This window comes from Crotalus tigris, unplaced genomic scaffold, assembly GCF_016545835.1.
Source record: "Crotalus tigris isolate CLP2741 ecotype Arizona unplaced genomic scaffold, ASM1654583v1 scf7180000017775.1145084777:2100578, whole genome shotgun sequence".
Lineage (NCBI taxonomy): Eukaryota > Metazoa > Chordata > Lepidosauria > Squamata > Viperidae > Crotalus > Crotalus tigris.
Window position 1 is genome coordinate 133,898 of NW_024096626.1, and position 22,683 is coordinate 156,580.

Sequence of the window (22,683 nt, forward strand, 5' to 3'; positions counted from 1 at the left end):
CTCCTTGCCCCCCTCCCCAGGAGGAATAGCTAAGGATCGAGCTGCAGTTTAAATGTATCAGGAGCCGGGATTCCTAAAATAATAAATAAATTCCGTAAACATGTCTCGAGAGAGGGAAGTGCCGTTGTGCACGTGCAAATACATGCCTGTAAATAATTATGGCTAGGTAAGTCTCGATTCTGAACAAGCAGAAGTGAGCATGTTAGATCGAGTTACACCGACTTACATCAGGCTGGTAGTAGACTATTGTAAAATTATCTCCTCCCTCTGTATAATTGTATCTCCTTCGGTTTGTAATATTTTCTGTGAAATCGTGCTTTTGCCAAGCAGATGCCATTGCCTTCTCCGTCCTATTTCCAAAATCCACCCAGTAATTTCATCTTTGTCAGGGAGGAAACAACACTTCAATTAATAAACTTATCAAGGAAGAAATCACACTTCAACCAAGACTGGCAGGGCAATAAACCTCAAAACCACTCTGCCTTGCACTGATGATATTTACCTTGCTTGATAATGAAACATCTGCAAGAAAAGCAAGCAAGCTCAGAGTATCCCAAGGACTCAACTGTTATGTCCTGAGCCTGTGGAAGCAGGCTCGGGGCATTGCAACGGTCCTGGGCAGGTGCAAGTTGCCCGGGACCAGACTGGCTGTCACCAGCACGTGCGCGCATGCGCAGGTGCTGGTGCGCGAAATGTTGCAGATTGGCCCGGGAATGGCCTATAAAAGAGGCCGGGAGATTTGGGCGTTGTCGGCGTCTTGTACCAGTATGCTGAACAGAAATAAAGAAGTTCCTGAGAACTACAACTGCTTCTCGTGTCATTGCCATTTCGTGAAGGACGCAACACAACAGGTTTGGGGAGCCCATTTTATTTGGAGTTTTTATACAATGCTGTGCTTCCGTCCTATTTTCCACATACAATGAAGGGTTCTATAAAATTTGGGATTAGAAATTGTTTAAAACATAAAATCCTTATAAATTTACAGGTAGCTTTACAGCCAGAAATACTTGTGATTAGAAAGACTACACTTTAGTCTCTTCTCTGTTCTACCACATCACCCGCTACTTTGTTTATATTCAGCTTCTAAATATAACTAAAGAATACAGTGATCTATAACCACTATCACTATAAGGTGTCCATTTTTGTACAAATGCAGTTGAAATTTATGGTTGTGGAAAATGGAAATAGTTGATTATTTAATAAAGGAATTAATTGTCTTAGGTAACGGAAGGCTTTTTCTCTCCCTCCCCCCCTTTCCTGAGCTAAATTGTGCCCTCCTGTGCTTTAAGAAATGTTATGTATGATTTCTTTAACCATCTGCAGGCCAGGAAAAAACTTTAATATAATGGAAAAGTGGATGCTATAGATTTAATATGTGGATATCCAGTAACTTGGATACTGTATTTCATTATATACCCTCCCTCTCTCACACACCCATGTTCTCACACACATACTAGTGTGGAAAAAGAAGAAGACCTAATGAATGAGATAATTCTCTAGCTATATCTATGTAACATCTGCATGGACCAAGATTATCATAACAATAACAAAATAGCAGAGTTGAAAGGGACCTTGGAGGCAGGAAACCCTGTACAGGGGGGCACCTTTTCTCCAGGAACATGAACTGACCTTTAGCAATATGGAAAATGTCCGGAATGGGCCATATATACTGCAATCACATGCTGATTTTATCTTCTAATGATGCAACTATGAATTTTGCAACTCAGCTAACTATTAACTTTTTATCTATAGTATTTGTGTCAAGTTACATACCTAACAAATACTAAAGATAATATAGCCTCATGACTGCTTTTCTTTGCTGCTTCACTAAAAACTAGAGTATTCACTATTTCATCTGGCTCTGGTTAGAACATTTTCTTCTACAACTAAAAATTATCATTTAATAAATATGTTTAATTTCAGATTCCTATTTAATGCAGCAAATATACATAAAATCAAGCATTCGGTACAATATATTCGGTAAGTGTTTAAATATCTCACAGATGAGTCCTGAATCATATAGGCTGTTCTTTAATATCTGCTATAAAATTTATGAGATTGATAATCTATATCTTCATTTTTAGTAGTGTTTATATACCAAACCATAAAACTAAAACAAATCAATTTTATTGAAAAATAGGTATGTTGATGATATTACAATCTTTGTCTTCTATTTCTAGAGCATCTGATAATTGTATATACCAGAAATTATTTGCATATGTTCTTCAAATCAGTGACATGTTCTATTATTTACAAATGGCTTTTATACTTTTCCTCTCTGATGTAGTTGAGAAATTACATAAAGTTCTTTTATAAATGTGGGGAAGAGGGGCAAATCTTAGAAAAATTAATAAGAGCAACTAATTTGTTTATTTGTCATGGATTATTTTTAATTGTCTCAATATAATGTGAAAAATATGGTGGCATAATGTTAATTAAGTTTTGGAATGATGCTAATATGACCAAACAGAATTGAATTACAGTATATTGTCAAAAATTGTGTTATAGTTATTCATTAGTTTTCAATCTCTCTTGATCTCATATGAATATGAGAGAGGAAAATAAAGAGATACTATAGCACCAGCTTGAGTGCTCACTAAATATATGGACTTCATATCCCATATTTCTTTGACCAAGAAGATCAGAGCATAAGATTCTGAGAGCTGAAGTGCCCATGTTGATAAAGGCTGCAATACTCTTTTGTCTTCATTAACAATTTTGCCAGTTGGTCAATTTGCATTGCCTCATGTAAATCTTAGCAATTTATTTACCTACATGGTAAAAGTAAAAATAAAAAGGGGCTATGGACTTCTCTGAGGCCATCTGCTTTAAAAGAGAGCTCATCTAGTAAGTATTTTATTACTAAACATTTGTCTGCGGTGCTGACTGTTAGTTACAGTCCTGTTTTGAGGACAAAACCAGCTGGGTGATCTTGGGCCAGTTACTTTCTTTCAGCCCTTGCCATGAAAACTATAGGGACTTGTCCAGGTAGTCTCCAAGTATCAGACACAACTGAACAGAAAAAAAAGGAACTTTATTCTATATGCCAGTATGGCTAGTAGACTATTAAGAGGTGGGTCGAATTGCTGAAATTTATGAACATTACCAGTAGCTATCAACCCTAAATCTTTTTTGCAGAGACATACCATTACACAGATGCCCCTCAATTTGCAGCCATTCATTTAGCAACTGAATAGTTACAGCAGAACTGAAAAAAATTACAACTGGTCCTCACATTTACAAGTGTTGCAGCATTACAACCCACAGTCATGTGATCAAAATTCTGGCACATGGCAATTGGCATGTATTTCCAAGGTGGCAGTGTCCCAAGGTCACGTGGTCATCATTTGTGACATTCCCCGCCGGCTTCTGATGAGTGAAATCAATGCGGGAAGCTGAATTCACTTAGCACTACCTGATTCATTTAATAACTGCAGTGATTCACTTAACGATTGTGGGGAAAAATTGTAAAATTGTGTGTGACTCACTTAACCACCTTACCATCAATCCAAATTCTGGTCCCAATTGTAGTTGTAAGTCGAGGACTACCTGTACTAAGTGTGCCCATTATTGATGCACCATTATACCATTGTCTTAATTTGTTCATTCCAATTATCTAATATGACAGTGAAAAATATGGAGCCAGCTGATGCCCCATGCCAGTCATTCTTCCCTTTCTTCCTTGGGGTTTTGCAAAAATATCATTCCCCCGTATTTTATGGAGCAGTACCTGAGCCAAATATGAATTCTGTAGAAAGCAAATTTGAAATAACTATTTGGAGGTTACTTATGGGAAAATAGAGAATGATCTCTGGATATTTTTATCTATTTATTCATATCCTCTTATTTTGAAGTGAAGTTTCAAAAGAGATTTATTTTTAGCTCTATTTGTAATCTAAGAATGCAATCTTATGATGTCTTGTTTTGACTGAAAAATTATAAATTCCTCTTCAACATTTTGTCTATTTCTTCCTATTCTGTTTTGCCATTCCCCTCTACCATGAAGTCATAATCCAGAAAAGCCTTTCTTTATCTAGTGACCTTCAGATAGTTTGTGCTATGGTTCCCATAATTCTGTTGAATCTTGAGGCAGAATGGGGCTGCTATATATGTGCTGATGGCACTTTGTGTACTAATGGCTCCTTTGTCCCTCAGAGAAGTCATAACATGATCTGATATAACATTGTCATCAATCCTTTGCCATAGTCAAACCACTTTCTAGTTTATATGTATGTCACCAACAAACTGCATTTCCACAGAATAATAAACTATTAGGAATATATGTTCTTGGTGCCTGTTGGATGCCTGTGAATGCTGGAAGAGTTCCCCAATGATTTTGTGGGACGTTCTTCTGTGCACCTTGCCAATCTCTGGAACTTGGAGATAAGGAGGGTGCTAAATGAAATTGGCTCTTCTGTTCACACAGATCTCAGAAGTCTCCTTGGTTTATTGCAGTGTTTCAAGAAATTAAGCAGCTAAAGAGACACCTAGAGTACTAGTAGAAGGAAATGAAGAATGAATGTGATCATGCACATTTACATACTCCTGTTTGGGAATATAGGGAAACAAATAATCAGAGGGAGCATAAATTATCCCATAATATTGATTATTTTTGAAAAGCAAGTTTTTAACTATAAATAGTGTTTTCTTTGCCCCTCCCCTCCAATAGTTCTAAACATGGACAACCTATTGAAACTTCTGCCAAATTAAAGGGCCAGGACCTCTTAACCCTACAAAACTACACACCTGAAGAAATCAAATATTTGCTTTGGGTAGCATCGGATTTGAAAAACAGAATCAAACACAAAAAAGAGGTAATGTGAATACTTTTGCTCTCATTTCTTTATGTTTTTTTCTTCCCATATAGATTCTTATGTGATTCTGTAACTATAGATATTCATTGGTACTTCAGAAATTAGTTTTGGAATATTTTAGCTTGTCTGTCAAAATGACTTGCTTATCGTAATTTTTATTTTGTATGTTATGTCTAATATATTTAGGCTAAAGAATTTGGGAATAAGTACCACTTACTAAAATTTTAATTGGAAGTAAAACTTATCACATTTTGTTTCTACTTTGCATTATGTAATGCCTTTAAATGAAAGAGGGTAGTCTTAGTCCCCCAGTTAGTTTGGAACTATAACTCCCAGCTTTTTTCACCCAGGACCCGAAAATCCTTACTTGCTAAAAAGGAATATTTGTATCATTTATGAAATAAAGAGACCCATCCTTCATCTGAAAGTGATTCAACAGCAAAACACTATAATTTGATTCAAAATAATTATTGTACATTTCAGTTTGTGATACCTATCGCCCTTTTCTTTCTTGTATTTCAGTATTTACCTTTATTACAAGGAAAATCTTTAGCCATGATTTTTGAGAAAAGAAGCACAAGAACTAGATTATCTACAGAGACAGGTAAATATAAACTAAAATATTATGGCTATACATGTATTTTCTTGTGTGGCCTGTATAACATTTAACTGCTGAAGCTACAATATATTTAGAGTTGTAAGGAAAGGCCAATACTGTTTAAAAAATATGGATTGTCATTATTTATCTCACAATTAGTTGTTCAGAGATATGATTTGTTACCAAGTAATTCTTTCAAACCATTCGGAATTAAACCAAAGTGACTACAAAGTACTTACAGTATATTCAACATAATCATCCTGATGTTTGAGAGACATACGGAAGATATTTAAGTGTCTAAATCTGCACATAATATTGTGACTGTGATACGAATAATAAAATGTAGTATGACCAAAATTGGGACTGGAATTTCCATTGCTCAGCAATGTGGTTATAAAGCGAGAGATCACATCACATCACTGCGTTGCTTAGCACTGACAATCCCAACATTCCTTGTTGCTTTTTGTTGAAATAATGGAGAGAAAAAAATTGTCTTGAACAAAAGATTTAGGATGTCTATCTTATCCTGTATCCCTAGAGAAAGAGCAAGTTTTTTATTTTACAAAATAGAATTAATAGATACCAAGAATCACTAAATCTGTCTGAAGCATTGATTTACATAGAATGTTCTCTGCACCCTTATTATTGGAAGTATTTTAGGTATTGTAATAAACATGTGGCTATCATGTTACTAATAATAAGTTTATCTCTTACTACTTTCACTGCTTTATAGGACATATGGCAATGGCTGTGCTGCCATCTTATGGTGAAAATAAAACTTGACACACACGTCAGTATATTATTGTCAAGGAAACAGGAGGAGGAAACCAAATAGAGTCAAGATCATGACTTACGATTAGGAAAGTCCAAATGTGTATTTTCACTGCAGAAAGTTCATTTGATTGATATGTGCATTCCAACATGAATTCCAAATCACACTTTCTTCTTTAAATCTGGATTGCTGCACAATCCTAGGGTTTGTGCATAGTCATAGTTTTATAGATTGATTGTGTTAAAAAGCAAAGAGTTTTGTTGCTACTGAAATTCCACATGGGAATTGGATTTTGCTTCCATAGATTTGCTTTAATTTTTTTGGAGGAGCTTTGCAGTCTTTGGAAGGCACACAATCAGATTACTATATCTTTCACTTAGAACAGACTCATAGAGAAGAATTTCTGTTGTGTAAACACTGCTGGACTAATCTAAATGCATAGCAAATGTTATTGTTTGTCTATTTGATCATTTATTTATTTTAGGATTTGCACTTCTTGGAGGACATCCATGTTTCCTTACGTTACACGATATACATCTGGGTGTCAACGAAAGCATCTCTGACACAGCACGGTTTGTAGAATATTTTGTGACTTTGCATTTTTTGATAATATAAATATTAAAAATCAATTACTTTTATTCAAAAATTAGATATTTTTTCATCCCAAAAAATTGAAGGGAAAAAACCCTGGTGCTTCAAGAGCATTGATAAGCTTGAATCTAAGGACATTAAAACTGTACTTAACTTTATAAGTAAGAAATGGCATCCTTCCTAAAATATGGACATGGCGGAAGGCAAGATAGAGGTTGCTGTATTGCCAATATAATTCACAATGTTGCATAAAAAGTCTGAACAGCCCCCCTCAAAAGGAACAATTTTACCTATGAGGATATTGTACTTTTTTGTAGAATTCTGTGCAATGTCAGAAAAATAAAGTCTACATATTTTGAAGCAGAAGTGGAGATTATAGAGTGCTACAAAGTCACAACTATTACTCAGAAAACATGATATTGAATGATGGAGGTTGTTGATCAGAAAAGAAAAGCTCTTTTAATGAAGATTTTACGTTTTTCCATTTATTTTAATAATTTCAGAGCTAAAAACCAGTAACAATGTAGTTTAATATCAAAAACAAAAGCCCTCAACAGATTCAAGGAAAATTTTTAAATTGCCCTACAATATAATATTTATAAAACTACAACTTATGTAGACTATCTTCTACATTTATCAAAAATACCACTGTCCTAAGATGTTCTTCACAGATCAAATCCATCAAGTTCTGTAACCTAGAATTAAATATTATTTAAATCCCTCATGTTCTTATACTATGTTTGTGTGTGTGTGTGTTTGTGTGTGTAGATACTGTACATATATAATTGAAGTTTAAGGATATAAAGACTAGTTACTTTTTTGCACACTTTAAAATTATATTTTAGTTTCAATAGTTAAGTTCATATATCCCTCTAAATCAGTGGTTCTCAACCTGTGGGTCGGGACCTCATTTGGGGTTGAACGACCATTTCACGGGGGTCACCAAACAATGCAGTCTGTCATTTTTTCCCCCTTTTCCTTAGCTGTGCTACTCCCTTTTATTCTATTGGCTTTTGAAAGCCAATAGAATAGACTCGCTTGAATAGAGTCTAATTCTATTGGCTTTCAAAAGCCAATAGGAATTGTCCAGGCTGTCTCTGCTCTGCTGAGCCTGCCAAAAGTCCCATTCTGCAAACGGTGCTGCACCAGTTGAGTAGTCCTCGACTTACGACCGATTGAGTAGTCCTTGACTTACGACCGGTTGGGGGTTGCGGCATTAAAAAGGTTGAGAACCACTGCTCTAAATAATAATGTTATTTGCTTATTTTGAATAAATATGATACAGAAATTCAGCAATTACAATATATTTTTAGGGTTGAAGTCAGCCAATTTAAGTTTATTTAATAAGTTAACATTATGTGTAAACTCAGCTATTTGCCTGCTTTTCCATAACATTACATTGATACTGTATATGTATCTGTGTGCATCTCATGCAACATAACTAGCACATCAACATGTAGTACTACATATTTTAAAGTGTGAAAAATGGTTAAAATTATTCAGGTATTCAGGTAGTTATTGCATTGATACATTGCAGAGGCTTTATATTTTGTTTTCTATAGGGTATTATCAACCATGACAGATGCAATCCTGGCCAGAGTATATAAACATTGTGACCTAATCACGCTGGCAGAAGAAGCTGTAATCCCAGTGATAAATGGGTTGTCTGATTTTGATCATCCTATCCAGATTTTAGCTGATTATCTTACACTTCAGGTAATAGCTTTCTATTCTTTGATTTAAAATATAGTTTTAGCAATTTGTACTCTTCTAAAAAGTTCAATATATTTGAGTTATAAGGATATATATAGGTCTATCTTAGAGAGTTCAGATTTGAACTGAAGTTAAATCAATAGAAGAAAATATTTGTAGCTCAGGGTTGAACTGTGGGGGTCCTTAGTACTCTCTGAGCTTGGTGGTTTTGTTGCAGACATTTTATTACCAACTAGGTAACATCAACGCACAAGCACCTCATAATTAAGAAATCCCTGATTCAATTCTTATTTCAGATTCAATCTCCTAGCAAGCTGCTGTTTTCTATGTTACTCCCATGTCTTGTATATGGGCAATAATATTGATATATTTTATAAAGTGGTCCTAGAAATATTGAGATCATATTTAGAGAAGTGTTTTGTATACAGTAAATGTTATATATTTTTAATTATTTTCTTCAGGAGAAGAAGAAAGACCAACTAATCTTTTCTTCCAGATTCTGATTCCAGTCACCGTAAACATTAGTAACATATCTGTGTATAGATGCAGTAGATATAAATTTGGTTTCTGGTTAGAATAGCAAGACAATGTGAAGCAAATTTATATTCAGGTTTCTGTAAGACAATCTCAAGGCAGAAAACCTTCATTGTCCTGATAAAGGAGTTTGCCCTGTAAGGTAATCAAATAGGTAGCACCCTGGAGAGCTCCAAGTATACTGTAATTTCCATCAATAAAACCCTGCCTGAATTTAAGGAGGGCTATATAGTTTTGATGATTAGCAGTGCCTCCAGTTGTCAAATTTTTGATACACAATCCAAGGAAGCAAGAAGCACACAGATTCCAGTAAGGTATATTTATTATTAAAACAGTGATAGAAATTTACCAGCTTCCATTGTAGTAAGTTAGTATGACAGGGCCTCTTTAAAGTGATTTTCCCTAGATCTTTCAGCACTCGGATTGAGTTGCCTTTTCTGAAATGCACTACCTTGCTTCCAGTTTTCCCACAATTTCTCATATCATTGAGCAAAACTTCTTTACTTAAAAAGAGCCAGCCTGGAAACTCTCAGCTAGATGGGGTAAGATTTCCTAGAACAGAGAAGTGCTGGTAATATAGATTGCTCTGGTGCCAGATCATCAAGGTTTGTGTAAACATTTGTGACTGTTATTATTTCCTCCTGTCCAAATTCCTAAGTCATAGTTCCAAAAGGAGTGAAACCAAATGGTTATGAGAACTGGAGTGTTAGCTTCAAGCGGTATTTTTGCCTCCCTTCCCATTCCTATCAAAATGAATCTCTATCCCTTGCTATCTTATGTCATATAGGATTATATATATATATATATATATATATATATATATATATATATATATATATATGGAACATTTTAATGGAAACATATTTTTAAAGCTGCTGAATTAATTCAAATTCCAAAGACTTCACATTATTTTGTGAAGAAAAAAATAAGAAATGAGAAACCCAAAGGTGATTTAACCTTCATATATGAAAGCTTGTATCCCTCCAGCTTATTTTCTTTCAGTACCACTATATTTTATGTGAAATAAGGTTTATATATACACTTCCTTACATAACTGTTTTATGAAAAAATATATATGATAAGTGAATGAAAGATAGGCTTTTAATGATATAGTAACCACTTGCTGCTTAAAGTGTACAGTCATTCCTTTGATTGGATGAATCACCCAAACTGACTGCATATCTTTCAGTACATGAAAAAAAATACAAGAACATCCCTTCAGAATACCTAAAGATCTCTGCACTGCAGAAGACAGCAAAGCCCTTCCCATACATTTATGTATTGTGATTGAGTTTTTTTTCCATAATAAATATAGATGAAGAGCTAATGGAATAACTATATAGTACTGCCCTGGAGTAGCAAATACTCTAATTGAAAATGAGAGTCAGCCTACTTAAAGTGCTTTGAAATGTCTAACATCATGTAATTTCATAACAGTGTAGAATTTATTAAGCCATATTCATATTTTCTATTTATCCAGTATCTTTTTAATCTAGTTTTCACTTTTATAGTATATTTTATGGTCAAGAATCTATATGTTTTCAGTTATCACATGGTTTTCTATTTTTATACCAATTCACTGCCTATTTGCTGTGCTAGTAAATCCCCATATAAGTTACCCTTTGGAATACCTGCATTATCAACCATATTTCTTTTTTCTCTTAGATTCTGGGGTGTAGAAGGACAGTGCAATGGAAATTACTGCTTGGCTTCCATCATCTAATATAATTTTGTTGAGGGATTAGAGAGATTTAATAGAGAATACCTTTTTGTTGGCTAGCAATGGCTATTATAATTATCCAAGGCTATTATGCTAACAGCATTTCAGTCTGCCAAAAAAAAAGCTATTGCAAGGTTAAATGATTTTCCATTTATTGTTATAACAATAATATATTAATTCAGCCTTGGTTAAAATGGTAATTCATTAACAATAAGGTTAGTTATAATAATAATAATTGTATTAACAAAATACAATATCTTGTAATCTATGAAGTAAGAAATCCAGAACAAGTAAAATTATTGCCAAATGATTGCCTGTAGTTTATGATTAAAATATTATTCAGATTTAACAAGTATACAGTATCATTGCCATACTAAGCGTATTGACTTTTTTCTTCTTGCTCCTTATCTCAAAAGATTCCAATTTCTATATTCTCTGTCTCTCTTTCCCCCCCTCCCCCTCTCTTTGTTTTATTTATTTTGGGGGATAGGAACATTATAGCTCCTTGAATGGATTGACCCTCAGTTGGATAGGTGATGGAAACAATGTTCTACACTCTATTCTGTTGAGTGCTGCTAAATTTGGGATGAATCTTCATGTTGCTACTCCAAAGGTAAGGGATTTTTACTCTTACAAACAGAAGTCAGTTTGTGATGCTTAAATGTTTAAAAGATTTTAAACATAGTGGGAGATATTCAGAAGAGGTAACTCATTTGTTTTTGCCTACTATGTCTATTCATGGAGTTTAACTGTGAGGAATCTTGTGGACCAGAAATAACTTAAAGGAGAGCATATTATAATTCTTGCTCACATTTTGCAAATATGACTTGCAAGTATTTGCTACCATTCATCTTATTCTCTTTGAACAGTGTTCGCTCAACATGACAGACTACAACTCAGGATTATAATCCTGAGGATACTGCATTAGGAAAGCAGAGAGAATGGAGAGGACGAACTCTTATTAAGTTTCAGTATTACAGACAGAAAGGGGATTTTTGTTTCTGCTTTTTATCCTCCTCCTCCTCCTCCTTGTCTTTTGCCACTTCGTATTTTATAGCTGAATGTGAATCGGTAATAAATTAGCTCATTTACTTCATACAGAATACACCACAAGATTATAGGTATACCTTCATTTATGATGGCAATTGGGATCAGGATTGCCATTGCTAAGTGATGTAGTTGTAAATCACAATGTCACATGACTGCATTACTTACAAAGGCAATCCAGGCAGTCCCAGTTGTTGTCTTAAGCCAAGACAGTGGGTTGTTATGGGGGAAGCAACAGAAGTCCCAGAACAGGAGCACGGGAGGTGGGGGCATACCAAAGGGGATGGGAAAGGCCCTGAGCAGCCTGGCACAGGCTGTAACGTGAGTTGGGGACCCCAGTGATGCAAGTGCAGGGAGTCCCAGGAAAGGAAGGTGCAGTGTAGTTGTTAAGTGGGAAGTGACAGTAGTCCTGGGTAAGGAATGGGGGGATGTCACAGCCGTGGAGGTGACTCGGTGCAGGTCACACATGAATTGAGGTGGGGTGCTGCAGTTTAGCCCCAACAGTGAGAATGCAGGGGAGAAGGTGCTGATGGGTATGTGTGAGCACAGGGGGACCAGGGGAGAAGGGCACAGGGTGTATGTGAATACAGGGAGGCTAGGAAAGAAGAGCATGGGATGCATGCAAGCATGTATGCATATGCAGAGAGGCCCAAGAAAGCATGATGAGATGCAGGAATGCAGGGGAGGACTTACCAGAGCAGCTTATGAACTTCATTTGCAGAAAGCTGGCAATAAAGTCTGCAAATGGTGGCCATGTGACTGTGGAGCATTGCTGCAACTATGTAGAGAGGCCATTATAAAGCTAGACATTTTATAATTAGCCTATCTTCAAAATGTTAAAGCAAGTTTTACCAATATTAGAACATACTATAATATATTTCTTCTCATTTGATAGGGTTTTGAGCCAAATCCTACAATAATCAAAATAGCTGAAGAATATTCTATAAAGGTATGAGTGTTACATTTTAAAATGTGATTTTAAAATCTACAGCATGTTAACTTAGCATACCTCTTTTCTTTTATTTGATCAGTATGGCACCAAACTGCTTCTCACAACTAACCCATTGGAAGCTGCCAAGGGGGCCAATGTTTTAATTACAGACACATGGATAAGTATGGGGCAAGAAGAAGAGAAACAAAAGAGACTGAAGGCTTTCCAAGGTTATCAAATAACAATGGAGGTAAAATATGTTTTTCTTTCATTCTGTATATTGATTCCTAAAAATTAGCTTCAAAAATACCACCAAGGATTTGCTAACTTATTTGGGAAAAATTAAAGGAGATATCTATTTTGATTAAAACTTTCAGTTACTCTGAAGAAACTGTGCAAATGCCACAAGAATGATCAACTCCTGAGACTAAAAATTAATCTAATCTAGTTTGAAGATGCCCTTTGGGACGTTTTACTGTCCAATTTGCATCCAATCTTATATTTGACAGTATGCAATAATTAAATATTAGGCCATGTGTTGTGGGCACTAAATTGTCTATTTATTGCACCTATAATGTTTAGTTTCATATGAGTTAGAACTTGCACAGATTAGAAGATAAGTTCTATTAAAGATAGAATCTTTTTTAAAAAAGTAAATTTTCTTTATATACTTGATATTCTGTATCTATATCATATGGGTATGGCAAAAAGTAAGAGATATCTGTTCTTCACAATATAGGGTAATTTTCCATCTCTCTTAGTAGAGTGCAATAAATCATGGGTTATTAAATACATGAAACACATGTGGATAGAAGAATAGATTCCACTGTAAAAAGGATGGGGGGACCTATAGTACATTAATTCTAAATGCATCAAGACCCTAATATAAAGTATTGGCAATTTTCTAATTTGAAAACTAAATTAGTTTTATGTGACGTATGAGCTAAATGTATACTTGATATATAAAGCTAATGCCCCTTTTGCTTCTTTCTATCAATTCTTATATTGAATGTAATGAGATTTTTTTAATGAGTACAAACATGCTCAGTTTATTGGACATTATTTGTAGATTTTGGATTGTTTGGACCGAGCTGAGTGATATTTTCTTATTAACAGATGTGCAGTAAGTGTTTATTTTACCTTTTCTGAATTTTGCTGCCTATGTGTAAAATCTTCCGATTGAACCATGCTAATACACTTACTGCAATTTTTTTTAAAAAAAAAAATCAGGTAAATAGGTTTCTATACGTTAAAATAAGATCTGGGACTTCCATTTTTAATTTTGGATGCAATTGCCTTTACCTGTTGAGACTGGTGAATAATTTGGTAGCAGTCTTAGATTTATTTATTTATTTATTTTCAGTGTTTATATGCCGCCCAATCCCAAAGGACTCAGGGCGGTGTACAAAGTTAAAACAATGATAAAACAATAAAATAAAGCAGTCATACCGCAAGTCCGATCATATCCCGGCCCCCCGGGGACATCAGCCCCAGGCCTGCCGGAACAGGAGGGTTTTAACGGCCTTCTTAAAGGCCGGCAGGGTGGGAGTAGTTCGAACCTCGGGGGGAAGTTGATTCCACCAGGTCGGAGCCACCACAGAAAAGGCCCTTCCCCGAGGGCCCACCAGCCGACATTGTCTGGCCGACGGGACCTGAAGGAGGCCCAATCTATGGGACCTCACCGGTCTCTGGGAGCTATGCGGCAGAATGCGGTCCTGTAAGTAACCTGGCCCTATGCCATGAAGGGCTTTAAAGGTGATAACCAACACCTTGAATTGCGTCTGGAGACCCACAGGAAGCCAGTGCAGCTCGCGGAGGATAGGTGACATGTGGGCGTACCTTGGCGCGCCCACAATCGCTCTCGCGGCTGCGTTCTGAATCAACTGCAGCCTCCGAACACTCTTCAAGGGTAGCCCCATGTAGAGCGCGTTACAGTAATCCAGTCTTGAGGTGACAAGGGCATAAGTGACTGTGAGTAAAGCCTCCCGGTCCAAATAAGGCCGCAACTGGTGCACTAGGTGAACCTGTGCAAAGGTCCCCCTGGCCACAGCCGATAGATGTTGTTCCAAATTTAGCTGTGAGTCCAGGAGGACACCCAAGTTGCGTGCCTGTACTGAGGGAGGTAAATTTGCCCCCCCCCAGGACTAAAGATGGACCATCCAGTTGGCCTTTGGGAGGCAGGACCCAGAGCCACTCGGTCTTGTCAGGGTTGAGTCTAAGCCTGTTCACCCCCATCCAGACCCTCACATCTTCCAGGCACCGGCATATCACGTTGACTGCTTCACTGAAAGGACACGGGGTGGAGATGTATAATTGGGTATCATCCACGTACTGATGATACCTCACCCCGTGTGGCCGAATGATCTCACCCAGCGGTTTCATGTAGATGTTAAAAAGGGGGGGGACAGGACTGAGCCCTGAGGCACCCCATAATCGAGGCACCTAGGGGTCGATCTCTGTCCGCCCGCCAACACCGACTGCGATCTGTCGGAGAGGTAGGAGGAGAACCACCGCAATACAGTGCCGCCCACCCCACCTCTCCGAGACGACGCAGAAGGATACCATGGTCGATGGTATCAAAAGCCGCTGAGAGGTCAAGAAGCACCAGGATAGAGGAATGACCCCTATCCCGGGCTCGCCAGAGGTCATCGGTCAGTGCGACCAAAGCAGTCTCAGTGCTGTAGCCGGGCCTGAAACCAGATTGAAAAGGGTCCAGATAATTGGTTTCATCCAAGGATTGCAAGAGTTGAGATGCCACCACCTTCTCTACAACCTTCCCCACAAAGGGGAGGTTGGAGACGGGACGAAAGTTCTTCAAAACAGCTGGGTCCAGGGAAGGCTTCTTGAGGAGGGGCCTCACCACCGCTTCCTTTAAAGGTTGCGGGAAAGACCCCTCCATCAAGGAAGCATTGATTATTGCCTGGAGCCAGCCTCGTGTCACCTCCCTACTGGCAGAAACCAGCCAGGAGGGGCATGGGTCCAATAAACAGATGGCGGCATTCATTGCCCTCATGGCCTTGTCCACTTCATCAGGGGTCACAGGCTCAAACTCGCTCCAGATAATATGACTAAGACCAGCCCCTGGCAACTCGGCTGGCACTGCCCAGTCAGAGTCCAGGTCCCTCTGAATCTGAGCGATTTTGTCCGAAAGAAACTGAACAAACTCCTCAGCTCTCCCCTGCAAGGGTTCCTCCTCAGCTCATGCTCAAAAGCAGTGCTAGCTTTGTCCAAGAATGCCTTTGCACATCTAGTGAGCTAGTTGCACCCATTCCTGGATAAGTAACCCTTTGAGATGGTCACTTATGCTTTAATCACTTCATGGTTGGACTATTGGAAGGTGCTTTACATGGGAGTATCCTTGAACGCCAGTTACAATATACATCTAGTCCACAATGCAACAGTGTGGGTAGTGATGGGCATGTCTTGGTATGCATATGTAACACTACTGCATGAGCTGCACTGGTTGCCTGTAAGTTTCCAAGCCCAATTCCAGTTGTTAGTTATCATCTTGAAAGCATCTCATGGCACAGGACCTGGCTATATGAAGGATCACCTATATTCCATGGTTTCTGATCACCCAGTATGGAACATATGACATAATGCTATGTGCTTTAATACAGTTGAACCATTTTTATTGCTACTATTTAATAGCTGCCATGTTACAAGAGTGATATGCCAGGTGGGTATACATCTCCCCCCCTCTCTCTTTTCATTAATCTTTTATGATACTGTATAGTGTTTGTGTGTATACTGTATCCACATGCCCACAGATAAATACAAACATACTGTATGCACACATAGATTCCTAAAGCATTTTTATGTGTTTTGCTTTGTCTTTGTAAAAGTTGGTTATGAAGTAGAAGAGGAAATTTGTGTTTTGTCTGTCAAATTTACTATCAACCACTGTTTCACATGCAATTCAATATCACAGAATAAGGAACTTACTCAAACTGAAAGACAAAAATACCGAATATTTATATTTAACTTAAAGCTTATAGTGTTGTCCAACACTTCAGATTTGCAGAGGCAAAAAAAAATCATTTTATAGTGCTTAAGGGCAAGAATGCCCTTTTTATATGTTTTATGGAGATTCTCAGTTATCCAGATCATAGTTATCCCAAAGGTGCTTTTTCATGTGGCAACTGGACCTTCTTGTTTTTCTTTGAGATGTTTCGCTTCTCATCCAAGAATCTTCGTCAGCTCTGACTGGATGATGGGGAATGGAAAGATTTATACTTCTTGTATAAATCCTTCCATTCCACACCATCCAGTCAAGAGCTGAAGAAGCTTCTTGGATGAGAAGCGAAATATCTTCAAAGAAAAACAAGGAAGTCCAGTTGCCTCATGAAAAAGCACATTTGAGATACCTTTTTATAATTTCTTAAGCCAAGCCCACCTTTTTATAGGTTTGTTCTGTAGCTAGAAAGAGCAACTGTACAATCCTGGGGAAAGATGCGACTTTTTAAAAAAAACAGGTGAGTTTTTGCCTTTAAATTTGAAGCACTATGCAGCCTTATTTACATGCTATTATTATCAATATTTGTCCAATTTTAATAAATATGATAAGTTATACATCTTTCCAAACACATACACACATAGATACATGTACATATACATATACATAAAATATGCTGTCCATCTCACCAATGGGCGTGAGTGAGAGAGACTATAAACTACATATAGCACTATCCAGAGTTGCTTTCTTAGTGAGATGCATGGTTTCTACATTTAGTATATAAATAAAAACAAAGTTGTTTTTCCTTTCTATTGCAACATTACTTACTAATGAGATTCAAATATATGTATATCTTCTGAATGTTTAGACTGCGCAGGAGGCTGCTTCTGATTGGACTTTCTTACACTGCTTACCCAGAAAGCCAGAAGAAGTTAACGATGAAGTATTCTATTCTCCAAAGTCACTGGTTTTTCAAGAGGCTGAAAATAGGAAATGGACTATTATGGTAGGAGCATTGTAGTCATTTATATGTGAGCAATTCTGTAGGAGATAGAACTTTACAGGTAGTCCTTGACTTACAACGGTTCATTTAGTGACTCTTTGAAGTTACAACGGCACTGAAAAAAGTGACCTATGACTGTTTTACACACTTAAAACCCTTGCAACATCCACATGGTCACATGATCAGAATTTGGATGCTTGGCAACTTGCTCATATTTATGACAGTTGCCATGTCCTGGGGTCATGTGATCACTTTTTGGAATAAGCAAAGTCAGTGGGGAAGCCAAATTCACTTAACAACCATTTACTAACTTAACAACTGCAGAAATTCGCTTAATAACTATGGCAAGAAAGGTTGTAAAATGGGGCAAAATTCACTTAATAAATGTCTCACTTAGTAAAAGAAATTTTGGGATCAATTGTGGATGTAAGTCGAGTACTACCTGTATTCTATTTTTCTTTGGATAGTTGGAATCACACCAACTATCCAATATATATATTAAATTGAGGCCTGCAGTAGTAATAATTATTTCAGCATTGACTAAATCATTTTCAGGTGTTTATGCTTATAAGCAAAATGGCATAAATAGGCTTTTACAGTTCCTGTTTGACTAATATGAGTGAGAGGAGCAATGCTAAGTATTAAAAATAAGAACAAGACAAGGCAAGAAAGTTTTGATGGATATAGTCCCATTATTATTATATTAGACACACTTGTTGATCAATGGATAATTGGCTAAGTTTGAATGAACTATCTCCTAGGACTTCATGATTGTCAGCATGGAGGCAGGAACTGTGGTTAATCAGGATTTATGTCTTAAAAAGAAAATATTTAGAAGGCAGCACCCCCTAAGTTGAGGCTAAGTTGGTAGCATCAATAACCTGAGCTGACAAAATATATATTTAAAAAAAATATCTTTAAAAATCTGCCAATATATCTTTATATGAGATCACCAATTCCTCCATTCTAAGGCCCCCTCCCTTCTCCCTTTGTTATGTGACCCAGAGTGGATGTTATTATGGGGTTAAAAAAGAATTTCAAAAGCCACACTTTGCAGTTTTCTCTATATTTTTTATAGATTCTTACTGCCTGCTGCCAAATATGTTTTTTAAGATAAGCAAATCCATCATCCAAAAAAGGCGATGCTCATTAATTAACTAACTCATTCTAAAGAGTTAGACAAATTCCTTGCTGATAAGGCTATCATTGGCTACAGCAATGTTTGTATGTGACCTGCAAGATTAGAAGTGGCAAACTTTGAACTCCATTTGCCAGCAAGCCGTAATAGGAAAAGCTTTTCTTCCCTTGACTCATCTGTAACCTTCCCATGGATATCTAGTTAGCCTTTTGGGAAAATGGGATACTGGACTAAATGCAACTTTAGTCTTGTTCAACAATGTTTTTACGCTTTTACTTCTTGATATTAAGATAAAGGGACACTGCATATATGTTCTACATTATTATCATTTTACTGATACTTTCAATGCTGTCAGCATTGAAAGTACTAATGGTACTAATGGACTTTGGTACTAATGAAAATTATGGGCTGAATTAGTCATGACCCAGTCTATATCCAATTGATTTTATTGGTTATTAATCTAACAAACTAAACCCACACTATGTATGTAATATTTTTCCTAGTGTAATTGTATTAATTCTCCCTTCTAGGCTGTCATGGTTTCCCTGCTGACAGATTATTCACCACAGCTGCAAAAGCCTACATTTTGATTTTGAGGTTTTTACCAAAGAAAATATTCTTTTTTTCATATATTTTATTGATTTTTTAAAACATAAATCACTTAATAGTTGGTAAACAGTGTGTTTGCTGGGTTTACATTTGTAAAGAAAAATCAATAACAATTGGTTTCTATAATCCATAATCCACATAGTACATTTAGTTGATTTCCCCTTTTCCCCCAAATGTGTTCTTTGCAAATCTTGAAATAATACAGTTCTTATGATTTTGATAAACAGCAGTTACATATATGACTTTTCCCAATATTCCTAGAAATAATAATCACATCAATATAATATTTCTTTTCTATCTAATTATTCTGGTTGCCTCATCTTATATTCTGTTACAGTCGTTATTTAGATTTGTTTCTCCCATAAAGTTCAAAGTATTCTTGAGAAAATCTTAACCAGCAAAGAAAATATTCTTTATAGCAAAATAATTTGCTTCATAAAGAAACTTTTTCTTTCAAAAGCAAGATCAAATCAGTGATAATTATTTAACAAAACTACAAAGGTCCATGCTATATTTTCATAGTGGATCTGTTCTTTTATTTAAACATTGCGGCTGCACTTTTTTCTATTGCCTTCCTGTTCTGTAGTCTGCACTTTGATCAGATTCCCATATATTTAATATTTTAGCAAATGGATCATTTCAAAATCCAAACAATGGTTTGACATTGTAGAAGTAGAAGTGACCTCATAAACATGTCATGGAGTCATTACTGTAAAAATTACTGCTGTTTTCTCAAAAGCTTTCTTCTTTCCCTGCTGATTGGAGAGCATGACCAGATATGTCCCTGTGCACTGGGGGGGGGGGAGAGTTGGGGAGTGAAAAAAAAGAAAAAATTACATCATTTCAGATCCAATAGGAAAAAATCCAAGCTCTTTCCTTTCAAATACTATATTTTAATTTGATCCATGAGACCTACTTTTATGCCAGAATTCCTAGAAAAGAATACAATTTGGGTATAATTAATAAACTGTTATGCCTATTCCAGGCATGCTTGCCAAATTTGCTCTTTAAAATTATAATGTTCTCACCTATATCTCTCACGTTATTGTTTAGAGTATATAATTATCCTTCAGATTTTGCTTTCTTCAAACATCCCATTGTACTATTCAGCAAAAAAAAAAACCCCCATAACGTCGGGTATAATTTATTTGATGATATATATACATATTCATAATACTTTATGTTGAATTGAATAACTTGATATCCCAGATTAAAATGACCCCTTAGCTGTTTTTATGTAGTTTCTGGAGCTTCCTTTGATGACATGAGAAACAAATAATAACTGTATCACAAGCATTTAAATGCATTCAACATCTTAAAAAAATCCCTTTCCAATAGGCATATATTATAAGCCATGATAGCAACAAAATATCACGTGTCATGTGTCATGATTATGTAATTTGCAGCAATTGCATTATAATGTTTGATGCAAGTAGCTAAATCACATTGTTTTCATAAAGACGTGTCGTACTGTCATTTGTCTTTCCTTATTTCTCTATGAATGTCTATGTCTTTCCTTCCTAATCTAAGTAAAAACAGAAAATTCTGGCTCCACCCACATGGTGATGCATTCCCATCTATTTTGTATCATTCCTCCTCCCACTATAGCCCCAACAACCAAAAAATTGCCCACCCATTCCTCTATATTTTAACTATGTATATTTTACAAATTATAAATTTGGAAGTGGAGTCTGCAACAATAAACCGGAACACTAAAATCTATGTTGCAGAAGAGTTCCATTTCTGAACCTACTGGGCTCCATATAAAATTCTTTAAATGGGTTTTAGATGCTTTAAAAACTACAATATATTTAAACAGCCAGAAGATCCTACAGTAGTATATTTGGAAGGACAATTTAAAACAAATAGTCATAATATTTTATTTATTTAAATGGCTAAGGGATTTCTCTCTTTTCATGCATTCCATGTTTTCCTAAATGCTTATAGTCACTAAGACCCAAATTTTCAAGAGAATGCAGATTGTTACAGTGGAAATGCTGACTTTTTCATGGCACATTATTTCACTTAACAGTATATCCTATGAGCAGATTCTCTTGACAGATTTAATTTTCTTGCAGTTTGCACAATATGTATGCAAAGTTTAACTTGTGTTTCGCCATATGTTGAAAAAAATGCATCAAGGAAGCCTGATTTGCTTGTTTAAAAACAGTGGAGCTACTGCATCTAGTATGAACATACTTTAATTAGAAAAACTGGTTTAACACTCAATTAGCTGTTTAGGGAATAATTCTCTTTGACTTGGTTTGAATCAGGGATTGCCTATTTCAGCTGAATGTCTATTCTAAAGCAAAATTATACCTTTTCTAACAAGTATTGTTTAAAACTGCTGGGGAAGATTGAGGGCAATAGAAGAATGGGACGACAGAGAATGAGGTGGCTGGATGGAGTCACTGAAGCAGTAGGAGTGAGCGTAAATGGACTCCAGAAGATGGTAGAGGACAGGAAGACCTGGAGGAACATTGTCCATGGGGTCGCGATGGGTCGGACACGACTTTGCAACTAACAACAACAAAATGTTTAAAACACAAGACATGTGTTAAGGGGAGGGGATCCCCAATGAATGGAATGAACTTTGCAAGAATATTGTATAGATATGATGGAATGAAGATTTTAAAGAAATAATTGCATAGTTTTTCCTTTACATCTGTTTCTTGTTTTGGGAGATTACACGAGAAGACATAATTATCCTGCTGTAAAAAGAAATCCTATCAAATTTCAGACAAATTAAAAAGGCTGTCCAGAAGGAATTTTTAAAATGGGGAAAATATTAATTTAGCTGGATTCCACTCAATAAGATGCAAAGGGCAGCAGCAAGTTTCGGAAAGCATTAGATAGAGGGAGAGTAAAGGGTATCTACCTAGTCAGAGCGGTTTGGTGCACATTGAGGTATGCCACACGAAAAGTTATAATAACTTGCTCCACAGAGCTTCTGGGAGGGTTCGTATGATTAAAAGGATCAGAAGAAGTCAAGTGTCCTCTCAGTCACTTGACTTCTTTTCCCCTCTTTCCCTTAGTATTCTGATTTTTATAGAGAAATGTAAGCAGTGCAGCCCTATTTGTAAGACATTGGGTCTGCTATCAGAAATACTGTACTACAACATGCTATATCACTCATGAAGCATTCTGATTTGGTTTTGTTGGTTTGCATGCATTCTGTTTTGCCTCACTCAAATACCTGCCCAAAGAAACATTTTGTCAGTATTTTAGTGCCTTAAAAAAAATCTGTTTCCACCTCAC

At 36.4% G+C, this 22,683-nt stretch overlaps 1 protein-coding gene across 2 annotated transcripts; it reads left to right on the forward strand.

Moving 5' to 3' along the window:
- Positions 1–30: 30 nt before the first annotated feature.
- Positions 31–19,492, forward strand: OTC (ornithine transcarbamylase). 2 transcript variants are annotated; one of them, XM_039342153.1, is made up of 11 exons: positions 31–166; positions 1,924–1,980; positions 4,670–4,814; positions 5,337–5,418; positions 6,669–6,756; positions 8,338–8,491; positions 11,233–11,355; positions 12,685–12,738; positions 12,821–12,970; positions 17,544–17,681; positions 19,347–19,492. In XM_039342153.1, the coding sequence occupies exons 1-11, from the start codon at positions 159–161 to the stop codon at positions 19,404–19,406; spliced, it is 1,059 nt and encodes a 352-aa protein (XP_039198087.1). In that variant the 5' UTR covers positions 31–158; the 3' UTR covers positions 19,407–19,492. The 2 variants fall into 2 exon arrangements, with proteins under 2 accessions (XP_039198087.1, XP_039198086.1); XM_039342152.1 differs by lacking the exon at positions 31–166 and having other exon boundaries at positions 1,910–1,980.
- The last annotated feature ends 3,191 nt before the right edge of the window (positions 19,493–22,683 follow it).